At 35.5% G+C, this 16,044-nt stretch overlaps 1 protein-coding gene across 2 annotated transcripts in view; it reads right to left on the reverse strand.

Moving 5' to 3' along the window:
* Positions 1 to 16,044, reverse strand: part of LMBRD1 (LMBR1 domain containing 1) — a 122,397-nt gene that overhangs the window by 57,749 nt on the left and 48,604 nt on the right. For both annotated transcript variants that reach the window (XM_043591731.1, XM_043591730.1), the window contains exons 7-8: positions 13,050 to 13,123; positions 1,826 to 1,951 (exon numbers count right to left, since the gene is read on the reverse strand). In XM_043591731.1, coding sequence (XP_043447666.1) covers positions 1,826 to 1,951; positions 13,050 to 13,123 — 200 coding nt within the window. The remainder of the gene's footprint in view (positions 1 to 1,825; positions 1,952 to 13,049; positions 13,124 to 16,044) is intronic.

Raw genomic sequence — 16,044 nt, forward strand, 5'->3', positions numbered from 1 at the left:
CCTAATGTTTTTTAAGTTTTGTATTTGATTTGAATTCAGGATTGTTTTACTCTATGGTAGGGGGGTCTATGAAAATTTCATTTTGTGTCTTCTATGATTGCACTGAATTTCTACCTAAAGTTATGAACAACTGTCACCTCTACAATAATGAATTTTTCCAATCAGGAACTGAGGAAGTTCTCCATTTATTTCAGTCTTCTATTATGTATTTCAATAAATTTTATAATTTCTACCAGGAAAATTCTGACATTTCTTATTATTTTACGGTTTACAGCTATTGTGAATGAGATCATTTCCTATTACATCCTCCAAGTGGTTCATGATTTCTGCATGTTTGTATCCAGGCACTTTGATGAACTCTTATTAGTTCTATTAATTTGATTAATAATTAATTGAGGTTAATTTTTTTTTAATTTTTTGTAATGTTTATTTATTTTTGAGAGAAATAGAGACAAAACATGAGTGGGTGAGGGGCAGAGATAGGGAGACACAGAATCCAAAACAGGCTCCAAGCTGTCAGCACAGAGCCTGACACGGGGCTTGAACCCACAAACTGTGAGATCATGACCTGAGTGAAGTTGGGCGCTTAACCGACTGAGCCACCCAGGTGCCCTAATTAAGGTTAATTAATAAACAATCAGGGTTAACTAACCCTAACCCTGACTCTTTGATTCTGTCAGATTTTCTTGGTAGATGGTATCTGCAAATAATAAAGGATATTTCCCTTGTTTTCACTCTCTCATTCCAATGTTTATACCTGCAATCTTTCTTACCTGACTAGCACCTCCACGAAAATGCTAACGAGCAACAGTGATACTGACTGCACTGTCCTGAATGGGAATGTTTCATTCATCATTAAGTATGAGGCTTGTTACAGGCTTCCTTTCCTAAGTACTTTCTTTTCTTCTAATTTGGTAAGGCTTCTTTTTTGTTTGTTTATAAATATAATTTATTGTCAAACTGGCTTCCATCCAACACCCAGTACTCATCCCAACAAGTGGGTAAGGCTTCTTTTTAAATCATAACTACAAATTGACTTTTACTAAATATTCTTTAGCATCTATTAAGATGCTAATATTTCTCATTCTTTATCAACATATTAAACTATTCTAATAGATTTTTCTAATGTGTCAGACTTTGCATTTCTATGATAAACCTAATCTGATAATTACAACATATTCTATTATAGCATAGGTTTGAATTGCTAATATTTTCTTTATAACATTTGCTTCTATGTTCATAAAAGAGATCAGTACATATATATATATATATATATATATATATATCCCTTTTTGTGTGCAATTACCATCTGGTTTCTATATCAGGATTATGCTAGTTTAGTAGAATAATTCAGAAAACTTTCCATTTTTTACTATGCTCTATAGATAATATTTATCTGCTCCTTGAAGGTGATAGAGAAAGAAAAACTTCATTGTGTTTTTAGAAGTACATTTAATTGGCAAGTGGTTACATGTAACTTTTAGCTTATTCCACTAGTACGTAAAACTTGAACATAAATGATACAGTAAAATCTGATGTTACACATGTAATCAGTATATGTGGGATAAGCAAGGTCCTGTTCATACCTGAGAAGAATTTTTGTTTTTTAGTTGTTTGAACACTGATAGAAATTCTCAAATTGTCAATGTTTTGCATTTCACAGAAGACAAATTTTAAAACTAAGGGCATAGTTTCTTAAGGATATGTTGCAAAAAAATTCAAACAATGTCAAAAATATGGAATTGCCAATGTCTAAGTCATATCAGAAAATAGCACAAGACAATGTACTTTTATGCTTCCCAATTACAATAAAATACCAACTTACTTTTGATTTAATCGTTTGAATGTGTTGCTCCACTTCTTCAATGTCTTCAGTGTTTTCTAAACGTTCATAAGCAGCACTTCTAGTGCCTTTTATCAGATTTAAAGGTAATGCAGACATGCCATAGGCCTAAAAGAAACAAAATTAAAATGTGTTTTTAGTACCACTATTTTACACACAATTATACACAATTTTGAGGGGGAAAGATCCTTTAAAGCAACTGCCAGGGCACCTGAGTGGCTCAATCAGTTGAGCGTCTGACTTTGATGTCAGTTCAGGTCATGACCAAGTTCATGGTTGTGGGATCAAGCCCCATGCTGGGCTCTATGCTGAGCGTGGAGGCTGCTTAAGATTCTCCCTCTCTCTTTCTCTGTCCTTCTCCCCACTCGCATGTGCTCTCTCTTTATAAAATTAAAAAAAAAAAAAAAAGAGTAACTGCAGAGTAAGCAGTTGTAAAGGATTATAGTCACGGAAGAACATGGTACATGGGAGTGAATCATGATTATACTGTCCCATAATTCTCTTATTTCACATTAACAGTTATATAAATTTACATCTGTATAATACTATTCACAGAATAGATAACATGTATGGTTCAAAGGTAAAGTTGCAAAAATAATGTAAATATAGTACAACAAGCTCACTTATTCATGCTTCTGTTTATCCCTTCTGCTACTGAACCCCTCTAGTGTATTTTTCATTTCAGTTATAACTTCTATTTGATACCTTCTTATATTTTCTGCAGTTCTGTTAAAGTTCTTGCTGTGTTCATCCATTCTTCTCCCCAAATCAGTAAGCATCTTTTGGACCATTACTGAATTCTTTATCAGGTAAATTGCTTATCTCCATTTCATTAAAGTTTTTGTTTTGTTTTAAGTAGATGTGCCTTATTCTTTGGTTTGGGACATACTCTTCTATCTCATTTTGCCTCTATGTCTATATGTATTATGTGAAATAGCTACCTCCCTCAGTCTTGAAAGAGTGGTCCTGTGTAACAGCTGGTTCATGTGGGCCATGAGACCAATCTCCCTTGGCCATCAGAGCCAGGCACTTCATATGAATGTCCACTCTATTTGCTGCATATGCCCACCAGCTGTGGCAGAGCCAGCACTGCTGTGTGGAAAGGTCACTCATCCCACCCAGTTGTGGCTCAGGCACTGTGCAGGAAGAGTGGGGTTCCAGCTGCTTGCCCATCATGGTTATGACCCAGTCTCTATGCAGGTTAGATGGGGCTTAAGGTCCCTCTGGAAACTAATTACAGCCTGGCTGCTGCTAGGGGACAACAGGGCTCAGGTGCTCATCAGCCCAGTTGTAGCCTATCAGGTGCACAGGAAGGTCGGACTCAAGTTGCTGGACCAACTGGGTTGTGGCTTGGCTGCTGCACAGTGAGGCAGGGCTCAGCGCACTCTACCAGCCCAGCTGTAGCTTGGTTCTCTGCACAGGTTGGGCAGGACTTACAGCACCCACTTGGACCACCTGCAGCTTGGCTGCTACATGGGGAAAGTGGGGATCATGGTGCTCACCTGGCCCATGTGCAGTCTAATCACTGAGTGAGTACAGTGGGGACACTAGCCTGGCCCTTTTGCAGCTGGGGGGCTATGTGGTGCGGGGTGCTTGCCAGCCAGGGTAAGGGGTAAGTGGACAGAGTATGCACTCTAATGCTAGCATGTTACAGGAAGGATAACAAAAATGGCACACATCTGCTCTGTCATCAGCAAGTTAGAATGAGATTCCAAAAATGGACTCCACCAATGCTTCCATCACCAGATAAAGTCCCTATAGGTCCCTGCCTTTGTCATAGCCACCTTAAAATTAGTTAAGTGGTTCTCTCTCACAGTATAAGTACTCTTCAATCTGTTGCTTTTGTGCTGGATCTTGGGGAGAGCAGGTGTACGCACAAACCACTTATGAGCAGAAATCTCTGTTCCCTATAGTTCTATGATTCTCCCTCTCTTAACCTACCCATTGATTTTCAAAACCAGATAGGATTTTTTTTGGCAGGGGGGTGGGGGGGGCAGCATATCTCTCCAGTGCCAGCCCCTAGGGTCAGGATGCCTGATAGGGGACACAATCTCTTTACTCAAGGGAGAGTTCCTTATTTGGGGGATCCCTCCTGATTGTGGCGTCACCTGGGATGGGGTCCCCTGGGTGAGGCCATATCTTTGATTCTCCTACACTACTGAATGTGTCTTTTTTGTCTTTTGTTGTGCAGGTGCTGTTCATCTAGTTCCAAATATAGCTGTAAGTTTATCGTGTCCATGGGAGAAGGTGAGTTCAGGGTCTTCTTATGCCACCATCTTTAAACTCCCTCCATGGTTTTGTTTTGTTTTATTTTATTTATGTATGTATGTATGTATTTATTTATTTATTTATTTATTTATTTATTTTTAATTAAGGGAGAATACAAAGAACATACTAAAATCCCAGAAATCAACTAGTTCTATCAGGTAATACCAACTGCCTATAACACATTGTATCTAGATAATTATATAAAATTATTACCCAATATTCAAATCCCTGTATTTTCTAAGGGAGAAATACCTTAAAATATAGTATTTTAAAGTTAATGTGCTCATGATTTCCCGATCATCTCCCCTTCTTCCTAAAGTGGTAGTAGAAGTAGGTTCCGATAGTATGAAGAAGGTTCTGTTTCATATTAGAAGAACACATAATTTAGAGTAATTTTTTTGCAATTAATAAATTCTTATCAAATTTATACTTGTAATGACCTTGATAAAATAGAAAAAGTAAAGAATATAAAATATTATATATTTAAAACACTGAAAATGTAAATTAAGAAGCCTACAGGAGCCAAAGTATACCACAGCTCTTTAACCTTTCCTTACAGGACTTTCCTATCCCTTTTACCATCTGACCCATTTGTTTCTTCTAGTAGTTCCACAAATTTTCAAAACATTATTGGGAAGAAAGTAACATAATACTTTCAGACTCTGATGAATAAGCAGTATTACCATGATTATTTACCAATCATCTGCATTCACATATCGTTTTAACACCAAGTCTATGTTGCTTTTTACAACCAAATTCCAAGGCAAAAATATTTTGCTAAACAGTTTATGCCCAAATAAATTCCCTGTCCTCCCAACCACCTCCAAACAAGCTTATTTTACCCCAATGCTTGTTACTCTCTGTTGAATGGATTTTATCCCTAAATACAGAACCTCAGTATTCAATATTATTTCCGAAAGAATCTGTAGTCTACTAGTCTCACTTCTATAAACCTAACTTCTACACTGCTTGCAAAGTAATCTCTAGCACCCACATCAGATTATGTCACTCCTCTAATTAACTTCCATTAAGATATCTAGGATGAATTAAAATAGTTTTCAAAGGGCTCTAGGAGGAGACCCTAGGATTCTGGGTAGATGCCTTCAGGGCCACTACAGGAGACAAGAAGGCAGGTAGCCAGGCCTGCTGCTACTTCAACCAGAGCAATTCTATGTTGTACAACTTTTTTCTGTATCATGTAAGATCGTTTTGTTTCATTTTGCTTTGTTTTGTTTTTTTCAATGATAGGTAGAATGACCGGTCTTGTGAATTACTGGTCTTGTAATTATCTAATCCTGGCATACAAACCTCTTCATGACCCCTACCAGCGTGTCTCATGCCTCATACCTCTGAATTGTTCACTATTTTTAAAACACTCCAGTTTTACAAAGGCTTTTCCAGCTTCCACACTTTGGCACATGCAGTGCCTTTATCTAGAATGCCCAACTTATCATTTCTACTTCTCTAGCAAATTTCAATGCCCTTCAGGCCTCAGCTTAATTACACCATGTCTGAGAAATATGCCTTGACTTGAAATGTGCCTTGCTTATAACTCTACTATAGTACAAAACACTGTACGTTAACATGATTGGTCTGTACATTTGTTTCATCACTAAACACATTGCACATTGGCCAAACGTGGCTAATCAGAATCACCCAGAAAATTCTTATAAACATAGATTTATCAGCCAGACTACTAACAAGTACAGGAGACTATCTGATCTATAAAAACTAGGTCTCAATTCTTTTTCCTACCTTTATTCTAAGAATAAAGATTTATCAAATTACTAAAATAATTTTTTCTATTAATATTTAACCAAAAATTGTTTGAAAAATAAATCTTAGTTCACACAAACCTAATTCCTTACATGGAATTTACATATTTATTAGACTAGCTGAACTAAATTCCTAAATAGCTTAACACAAAAATCTAAGAAAATAAAGATATGTCCTTGGTAACACCTTGTGCTAACAGGGGACCAGAATACATCTTTTCATGAATTTTTAATTGTCTGAAAAAAACAATTAGAGAAAGTTGTCATTGTTTGGGGTTACCTACCTTTTAGAGTTTTTGCGGGGGGAGGAAGGATTGCATGTTTAAGTTTCAACGATTATCAAGAAATGTAACCATAATATTTAGATTCTAATAAAATTGACATGAAACATTTAGTCAAGGTTCTCAAATAGTCTTTTTGAACTTAACCTCAGACTTCTTTGGAAAAAATGTATTTAAAAAGCTATCCGTTTCAGAAACAAACTTTTATTGCTTACTACTGCCCTCTAGTGAATTACCAGAAAAATCAACAAGGCTAAAGAGATTGTATCATTTAATATGCTTCCAGGTTGGTCATAATTGCCTCCAATTGTATTTGTTTCAAGTTCCAAAAATAAAGCACCATCCATATTAAAACCCAAAATTTTCAAAAGAATATATACAAATTACAAACATTTCTAATACCTTCTTACACCGCCCAGTTTAGAACAGCAACTTTTCCCTATATATATATCTCTAATATCTGGAATGATAGTTTCCAATCTGTGATCCATGGAATACTATAAAGGTACTGCCTGTAGACTGCATAAATGTCTTACATGTACTTGTAACACCTATTACTCAAGAACATGTGTGCTGTTATGACTAATGAAACAATTCATTAAACATATACTCAATTAAGATTTCCCCTTTAAATATTCATTGATTCTAAGATACATATATATTTTCTCACATTTAACATTAGTGAAATTCGGATGCCTCTTATAATCACTGGCTACACAAAAGTCATGACATAGCTGTCATTGCCAGCCCAGGCACAAATTTGGTCTCAGCTGGTTGCTTTATAGTTACTTCTTCATCAGAGTTACATGCATTCTTGCTATCACTACTGAGTTTAATTGCCACTTAAAATATCTTTAAGATAGGGCTGTGATTTGACATTGAAACAAAAAGTTAATGTGTAGAAAGAGAGCAAAGGAGCCAACAGTGAAGCAAATATTTATTGAAACAAGGAGCATAATTCTGTATTTTCTTGCAAAGCAACAGTCAAGTGCTTTATGAGCTTAAAGCAACATACCCAAGGTAAAAGCCATTTTCCATTTGCCCTTCATATGGCAAGACAAGAAACAACAAAATCAGTTTATACACACATTGGGTATGTTAGCACCTTCAAAGAAAATTTCAGAGATAAGAGTGGAGGCTTCAAGAAAAGCTACATCACTAATTCTCTTGATAAGACAAAAGAAACATTTTTTTTTTTTTTAATTTGAGAGAGAGCACACATGTGTGAGCTGGGGTGAGGGGCAGAAGGAGAGGGAGGGAGAGAGAGAGAGAGAGAGGGAGAGAGAGAGAGGGAGAGAGAGAGAGAGAGAGAGAGAGAGAGAGAGAGAGAGAGAGAGAATATCTAAGCAAGCCCCATGCTCAGTGCAGAGCCCAATACGGGGCTTGATCCCATGACCCTGGGATCATGACCTGAACCTAAACCAAGAGTCAGACTCTCAACCAACTGAGCTACCCAGGTGCTCCAAGAAACAATCTTGTATAGTAAAACATGGACATGAATAACCAATTCAAAAAAGTGATTCAGAAGACTCAGATTCCAAATGTGAAGTTTTAGGAACACCTTTTCAAATTATTTCATGTATATATATTTTTATTATATATGAAGAATATGATTTTTTAAATGTATTTATATAAGTGAAAAAAAGTACTTACATATGTAAAAAACTCCTCATGAAATATAAAACAAAAATTATAAATAATAAAAAGCATAGGCAGAGATCATCATAGTGGTACGTAAAGTAAAAGTACATTTTACAATCAGTGGCATAGACTTAATGAAACAGTATCCTTATCAGGGAAATACAAATCAAAACCACACTCAGGTATCACCTCACGCCAGTCAGAGTGGCCAAAATGAACAAATCAGGAGACTATAGATGCTGGAGAGGATGTGGAGAAACGGGAACCCTCTTGCACTGTTGGTGGGAATGCAAATTGGTGCAGCCGCTCTGGAAAGCAGTGTGGAGGTTCCTCAGAAAATTAAAAATAGACCTACCCTATGACCCAGCAATAGCACTGCTAGGAATTTATCCAAGGGATACAGGAGCACTGATGCATAGGGCCACTTGTACCCCAATGTTCATAGCAGCACTCTCAACAATAGCCAAATTATGGAAAGAGCCTAAATGTCCATCAACTGATGAATGGATAAAGAAATTGTGGTTTATATACACAATGGAATATTACGTGGCAATGAGAAAAAATGAAATATGGCCTTTTGTAGCAACGTGGATGGAACTGGAGAGTGTGATGCTAAGTGAAATAAGCCATACAGAGAAAGACAGATACCATATGGTTTCACTCTTATGTGGATCCTGAGAAACTTAACAGGAACCCATGGGGGAGGGGAAGGAAAAAAAAAAAAAAAAAAAAAGAGGTTAGAATGGGAGAGAGCCAAAGCATAAGAGACTGTTAAAAACTGAGAACAAACTGAGGGTTGATGGGGATGGGAGGGAGGAGAGGGTGGGTGATGGGTATTGAGGAGGGCACCTTTTGGGATGAGCACTGGGTGTTGTATGGAAACCAATTTGTCAATAAATTTCAGAAAAAAAAAAAAAAAAAAAAGAAACAGTATCACATGGAAAGCTGAGAAATTTTACTTTTAAAGAGCCTTTCTCTCCTCAAAGATTACTGAGAACCAATGCTCTATTTCTATTTCTGAATCCTTAGTTTATCATTTTTATTTTCTTTAATCCAGTATTTTATATTTTATATTTTATATTAAATGTATATGTATTAGCATAATGTTATATGTGTGTGTGTATGTGCATGTGTATACATATATACACACGTGACATGGTCAGATTTTCACTGCAATGTGTATATAATAGAAAGTTCAGTAGTTACCACCTCTATAGGCACTTCAGTGGTCCACAGGATACATTTTGTATGAAAAGTATATTCAACATTTCCCCACTTGGTGGCACCAAAAAAATTAAAATATCCACATAAATATTTGTCTTTAAAGGTTTCCTTTTTTTATTTGAAAAGTAGCAGATTCTTTTCAATTTAAGCTGAAAACAATAGTCAAGCTATATGTTGTCTGATATTCTTCTAAAATTGAGCGCCCAATTATTGGGTTATCCCTTAAAGACACAGAATAGATATAATCTTGGTAAAATTTAAATAATCAACTAGTTTCTAAACTAAACAATAACGTATAGGTAAGAAAAATCACACTCTATTGACACATTACAAAAACTTCTCTGGTCTCAATACTAACAGTTACAGGGTCTGTAACAGACATGACTTTACCTTTAATAATTAATTCTTCGCACTCAGGGTCAAAATAGTCTAAATATTAACTTCCCACTTTGGGTATTTTAATTAAAATTAAATCTCCTCTATTTCCCATGGATATGTACTGTACCCTCTTTCCATGCTCCACCAATGTGAAAAGCTCAATTCTCAAGCTTTTCCATAACAAGTTGGAAGAAAGCTTTATATCTGTAAGCAAATATGATAATTAATACTATTAACCACCTCCGTATAATAAAACCATCTATCTGTAAACAGGTTAATTTTCAACTCTCAAGTTTTAAATAAAGATGGAGTATTAATGGCCTATTTTTACAGACAGAGAAGCTATGGTTCAGATAACAGATTTTACATAAAGACTTTCACTCGGAACTAGCGCTCAGCTACAACCACCATGCTACCCCCTTAAACAGGGTCTCTTCAATACACACTAGATAGTAAAACTGGCCAGACTGGTATGGTAGCAAAACATTCTTCCACTGAGCTCTGAGCACATTTTGTGCTATTTTTTTTTTTTTTTCAACGTTTATTTATTTTTGGGACAGAGAGAGACAGAGCATGAATGGGGGAGGGGCAGAGAGAGAGGGAGACACAGAATCGGAAACAGGCTCCAGGCTCTGAGCCATCAGCCCAGAGCCTGACGCGGGGCTCGAACCCACGGACCGCGAGATCGTGACCTGGCTGAAGTCGGACACTTAACCAAATGCGCCACCCAGGCGCCCCCATTTTGTGCTATTTAAATGATGTTTGTCTCTCCATCCCCTCCCCCACCAAGCAACGACCACAGAACTTTGAATACCTCTTTGACTTACTCATCTTTACATAAACCACATTCTCACTGATCATGACCGAACTGCTATTAGCATCTGGCTGACTTTCACTGAAAGATGTGGAAAAGAGTACACTACAGTTTAAATCACACTTAAGTGTGAACATTCAACAGTGTGAGCTACTAGTGACCACTGAGGGGCCAACAAATTCCAAGACTCTGTAAACTGCTTAAATTCTCAAAATCTTATTAAACATTATTCCCACTTTAGGAATCAATAAATTTAGATAGTAGAGTAGTTCAAGGGACCCACAGACAGTATCCACATTTACGACTCTTCACCAAGGATCGTATTTTATTGCTTATTCTACTTAAAGAAAAAATGTAAGTCCTAGGTAGTTTCATCTTACTATGCTGTTACATTGGACCCTCTCCCTTGGGCTTAGGACTTAAGGGATCCCTCTCTACCAATTCAGCATACCGTCTATGTCTTTTAGGTTCCCAGCATGGGCCATGTTATATCAATGTCCTCAGCCCAGCCTTCTGCACTCTAGAAAAATAAAGTTCTTCTAAGGATATCATAACTTAGTCAGTATGATTATTTTATTTGGTTTAGTTGATTGCTTAAATGATAATTTTTGCAGCTTCAGCTAGACTAATATAAAATATTACTTCAAAATATTTACTTTACAATAATATTGTTCCTAGAGGGAAGCTCTCTTTTAAAGAATTTTAATAACTTCACACATTTTTTCCACTCCCACACTCACCATTGCCACAGCTTATGAAATTCAGATCCACCAGAGCAATGGTGTTAAAATGTTAGATCCTATTACTTCTCCATTTAAAACTTTTCAATGGCTTCTAATCTCAAAACAAAATTCAAAATCCAAACCATGATCTAAAAGGCTCTACATAACATGGCCTCTGGCCATTTCTCATCTAAACTTCAGTCATCCTTCCCCTTGTTAACTGAGTTACAGCCATGCTGGCTTTGCCTCACTGCTATTATCTGAACACAGCATACAGGTATCTGCCTCAGGATTTTTGCACTTAACTCCTCCTCATGGCTGGTTACTCAGGTCTCTGTTTAAATATTAGAGAAGGCACTCCTGACTTTTACAGCAGAACCAGCCTCCAGTATAGTCTATCCCATTATACTGCCTTATTTTTCTTCATAGCATCTACCATTTGACTATTGGAAGACAATCCTCCCTGGGTCTCTCATTTCTGCACACCTTGCAACTAAAGCTCATTTTTTTTTCTATACTATCTTTTCAATGATGTTTACATAGAAAAACAGCCTTTGGAAAACAAAGATAGCATCTTTCTCTACAGCAAAGGGCAGAAAGGCTTACTGTCCATTATAAAGATTCGGGTTCCCTAAGCTCAAAGTTCCTCTTCTACATGAAAGTACTATCCGGTGTACTTAACGTTGTCCCATGGGAAGTGAACTCAGGAAACCAGCACAAGAAACTGCTAATCCTAAGGCTACTGCTATTACTGTAAGTAAAAAAGTCTTTGTCTTTGACCCAGAAATCTTGCATCTTCAGTCAACAACCAAAGAGCTGTAGCAGACTGCAAATAGGATAAAAATTTAGACCCTTCACAGTTCTTGATATTGATCTTACGTATTGGTTTCCTCTTTTTCCATTTGTTTCTCCTGACTAATCTTTTATCCACTGTTATATACTCATTTTCCTACAGTTTTCAAAGTCATCTGACCTTCAAAAATATGTAAGAGGCATTTTTCTATTCCCGTTTACTGGGAAAGGCACTGACCCAGGAAGGTTAAAAAACAAATGTAAAATGAGCTTAATGAGTCAGGCACAGAATAGCAATTTGAGTCCAGGTCTAACTCTTAATTTGTTGTTAATCTGTGACTGCTTCTTAAAAGAGAATAACATACTACCCCTATATTCTGTGAGATGGAAGAATAACTACCCACTAATATTATGACAAATTCCTTATGTAGTGATACATGAAAAAAAAAAAATGGCAATGAATAAAACAGAGTACCCAAATAAGCACCTAACAGATATTAAAATGCATGCATTTTAGACTTCTTTTATTCTAAATCATGACACCTGAATGATTATCTAACAAAACTAGATTCTGCTATCACACTAAGAGCCCATTTCTTTCATGCCTAAGAAAGACATATTGGAACAATATCCAAAAATGTTTTCTTTATAACCAGTATTTCCCATTTCTGCAAGAATTAAGAATGCTATAAACAAATTCCATTAATCTGAAAAGGTTCTAGATAATTTAAAGTTTCTTATACCATTCTCTTTCAGGAGGTAGATAAGAAGCATTTATTACTGGTTTTTCCTCTATAATTGGAGCAAAACCCTCAAAGAGTAGTCTGTACACAAGACTGGCAAGCTATTAACTCAGACCTTACCATCTCCAGGAAAAATAAAAAATACTCTCTCTGAGTATAAGATTAGATTCTATACACTAGAGAAATATTAAGTTATAAATATCTAATTTTAAAATCCCTATATGCCCAAGTAGGATGAATCTATTGCATCCATAATAGATACTGATCTACAGTTAAGAGTTCTAATATGCTTATAAATCACTAAATCTATTACTGGATAGTATATAACTAACTTCAAGGTTTACAAGTTATAAGATTTGTTTCTAAATATTAAATTTCAGAAACACAGATAAAATGATTGTGACTAAGTAGTTAAAAGTTTGCCTTCCTCTACGTGAAGAAAACTTAAGAAAATGAAGAAGAATGCACTAAAATGTTAAAGAGGAATATATAATTGAATACATGACTAAGGTATTACTTTATGAAGTAATTTTTTTAATTTTAACTCAATTATCAACATTACACTTACTGTGTAAGTTATAGCTGCCAACATTCCAATCAAGGTCAGAGAACTGATAGAAAATGACAACGCAGCTAAACCATCTGCAAAGGAATAAGAACTCTGTTAAAAGTGTACATATATACTATTCAAACATTCATATTCAAAAAATCAATATAAAAATATAAAAACTGGGTTTCTTAATACATTCTGAAGGAATAAACTCAATATGTATTACCTCATCTTTGAAGTGTCAACTCCAAGTGGAGACAAGAGTTTTTAAAAAGCTATTCACAAACTGATTTGCAGAAGATCTTTCGGACTAAGATTTTCTTTCTTTCACTTCTTAAAATTAAACAGAAAAACTACTGTCTAATTGAGCTTAAAAAGAAAGCAGCAAAATATTACATGCTCAAAAGGTGGCAAAAAAAAACCATCCTAGACTTTCTCAATGGCAGACCTTGAAAAAAATAACATTACCCAGGAAAGCCAGTGACCTTGACTTTTTCTTCCTCTCCCTTCCATCTTGATACTCTTGGTTTCTTTGTTCTTAATTTTCAATTAAGTTTTCAACATAGAGTCTAAAACTAAAATCTTAGAGAGTTTATTTCACCCTTTAATTTGAAAGAAGCTGGCCTGCCCATGTGGCAGGGGGGAAAAAAGCAAACACAAAAAAATAAATTCAAACAAAGCACCAATATAGAATTCTATGTTAACAAGTTAGACTTAGGAAATTATTTAAGGGAAGGCCAATAAGTCAGAGGCAGGAGTAACACTTTTAAATTATTATACCAGATTATACAATAAAATACAATGCAAATTTGAATATTCTTAAATGTTAGTAATACTAATTTTTCCAGTTGTAATGCAGGTCCTATCGAAACTGTTTCATTTTTTCTTTTTTTTTTTTTTTCATTTTTTTAAATGTTTATTTTTGAGAAAGAGAGAGAGAGAGAGCGCGCGCAAGAAGGGGAGGGACAGAGAGAGAGGGAGATACAAAATCCAAAGCAGGATCACGCTCTGAGCTGTCAGCTCAGAGCCCGACCCGGGGCTCAAACCCACAAGCTGTGAGATCATGACCTGAACTGAAGTCAGATGCATAACCAACTGAGCCACCTAGGCACCCCAAAACTGTTTTGAACTAGTTAAAATGCAAGTCCTGTGGAACCAAATATAATTTTAATTTAATGTATATTAATCTTTTCATTAATAACAATAAAATTAGAATCATCTATCTTCTTAAAACTCATGTCTTGCTTTTATATAACACATGAACAAAGCATATTATTAACTAATTCACAAACCATGCAAGGCTAAATTTTAAGCCTTAATCTCATAAAGCTAAAACATCGTATTTTATGGACTCAAAAACATTTGATGCTATTACTTTCTTGATCTCACTAGAATTATCAACAGAAAGTGTTCATAAAACAAGGAGAGATCTGGTATTTTGCTGATAGCAATTTTAAAGTACTATCACTTATAAAGCACACCTGGGTGGCTCAGTCAGTTAAGCATCTGACTTCAGCTCAGGTTACAATCACATGATTCCTGAGTTTGAGCCCCGCATTGGGCTCTGTGCCTACATCTCAGAGCTTGGAGCCTGTTTCAGATCCTGTGTCTCCCTCTCTCTCTGCCTGTCCCTGGCTTGTTCTCTCTCTCTTCCTCTCTCTCTCTCAAAATTAAATAATAAACATTAAAAAAATTAAAGAAAAAATAAAATGCATCCTAATATTAGAAATATAAAAATGTGGGAAACTATGCATCTTACAATTGATAAAATGGAGTTATTATGTTAACATGGTTGACCAGTCAAAAAAATTAATATTACTAATTTTGGTAAGTAAAATGTACTCTAGGATATGGTGTTTAAGATTTGAGATAAAAGAAATAATGTTAAGACTAAAGAGCATGAGATTACAGAAATTAGAATAATGCTACCTATATAATTACTGATTCAAGTTATACTAATACTCAAAGACTAGCATAACTTAGGAAATGATGTTTAAGGCAGAGGAGTAATTACTCAAGAGACCTGAAGGAGTTAACTATAAGAAAAGAAGCAATTTATTCCTCAGTAATAGGATCAGGTGCATAAATCCTGACAATTTAGTATTAGTAGATGCCATGATTGCTATCCTAGTTCTTGCTAGTATCAGCAAGATATTAATGGAACACAATTTATAAGATGAAATCTTAAGTGGAAAGCAAGAAAATTAAGAAGTTGTATAGCAAGGACTCTAAGATTTAATTTAATCATCATTTAATATTGTATCTGGGTAAGGAAAAAGAAATGTTGATCAAGAATGTACAGTACCTATTAAAAATAAATAAAAAAGCAATAAGAATTTTTCAGGTTTGTAAAATAGATATTCTAGGTTTCTTCAAAAATAAAGTTATTACTATGTTCAAATGCACATGAAATTGAGTAATAAGTACACATTTATATCAGTTTCTAATACCCATTGTATCTTTTCAATGAGTGAGCATCTTTCTTAACCTAACCTGAACCTGCCTATTTTTTTCCTTCTAAAACCCTAAATCACATAAGGAAAACTTCTGAAAAAGCAATTCTGAATGTTTTGGTAAGGTACATTTATAATAAGATGTTATTTCATTCATATAAAACCTCTGTAATTTATATTCTATATAAAAAAATTACTGGGGCACCTGGGTGGCTCAGTCGATTAAGCATCCTACTCTTGATACTGGCTCAGGTCATGATCTCATGGTTCGTGAGATCAAATCCTGTGTCTAGGGGGTGGGCAGCATGGAGCCTACTTGGGATTCTCTCTCTCCCTCTTTCTCTGCCCCTCCCACACTCGCACTCACATGCGCGCACTATGTCACTCTGATAAATAAATAAACATTTAAAAAATTAATCATGATCAAACAGCAATATAGGGTTCTCTCACTGGCTAAAAGTTAGAAATAAAAAACAATATATCAAGCACATTTCTTTAACATTGTCTATATAATCCCAGGTGAATTAATGAATACATAGAAATTATAAGACCTTCACTGG

The sequence above is a fragment of the Prionailurus bengalensis genome, chromosome B2 (assembly GCF_016509475.1).
Source record: "Prionailurus bengalensis isolate Pbe53 chromosome B2, Fcat_Pben_1.1_paternal_pri, whole genome shotgun sequence".
Lineage (NCBI taxonomy): Eukaryota > Metazoa > Chordata > Mammalia > Carnivora > Felidae > Prionailurus > Prionailurus bengalensis.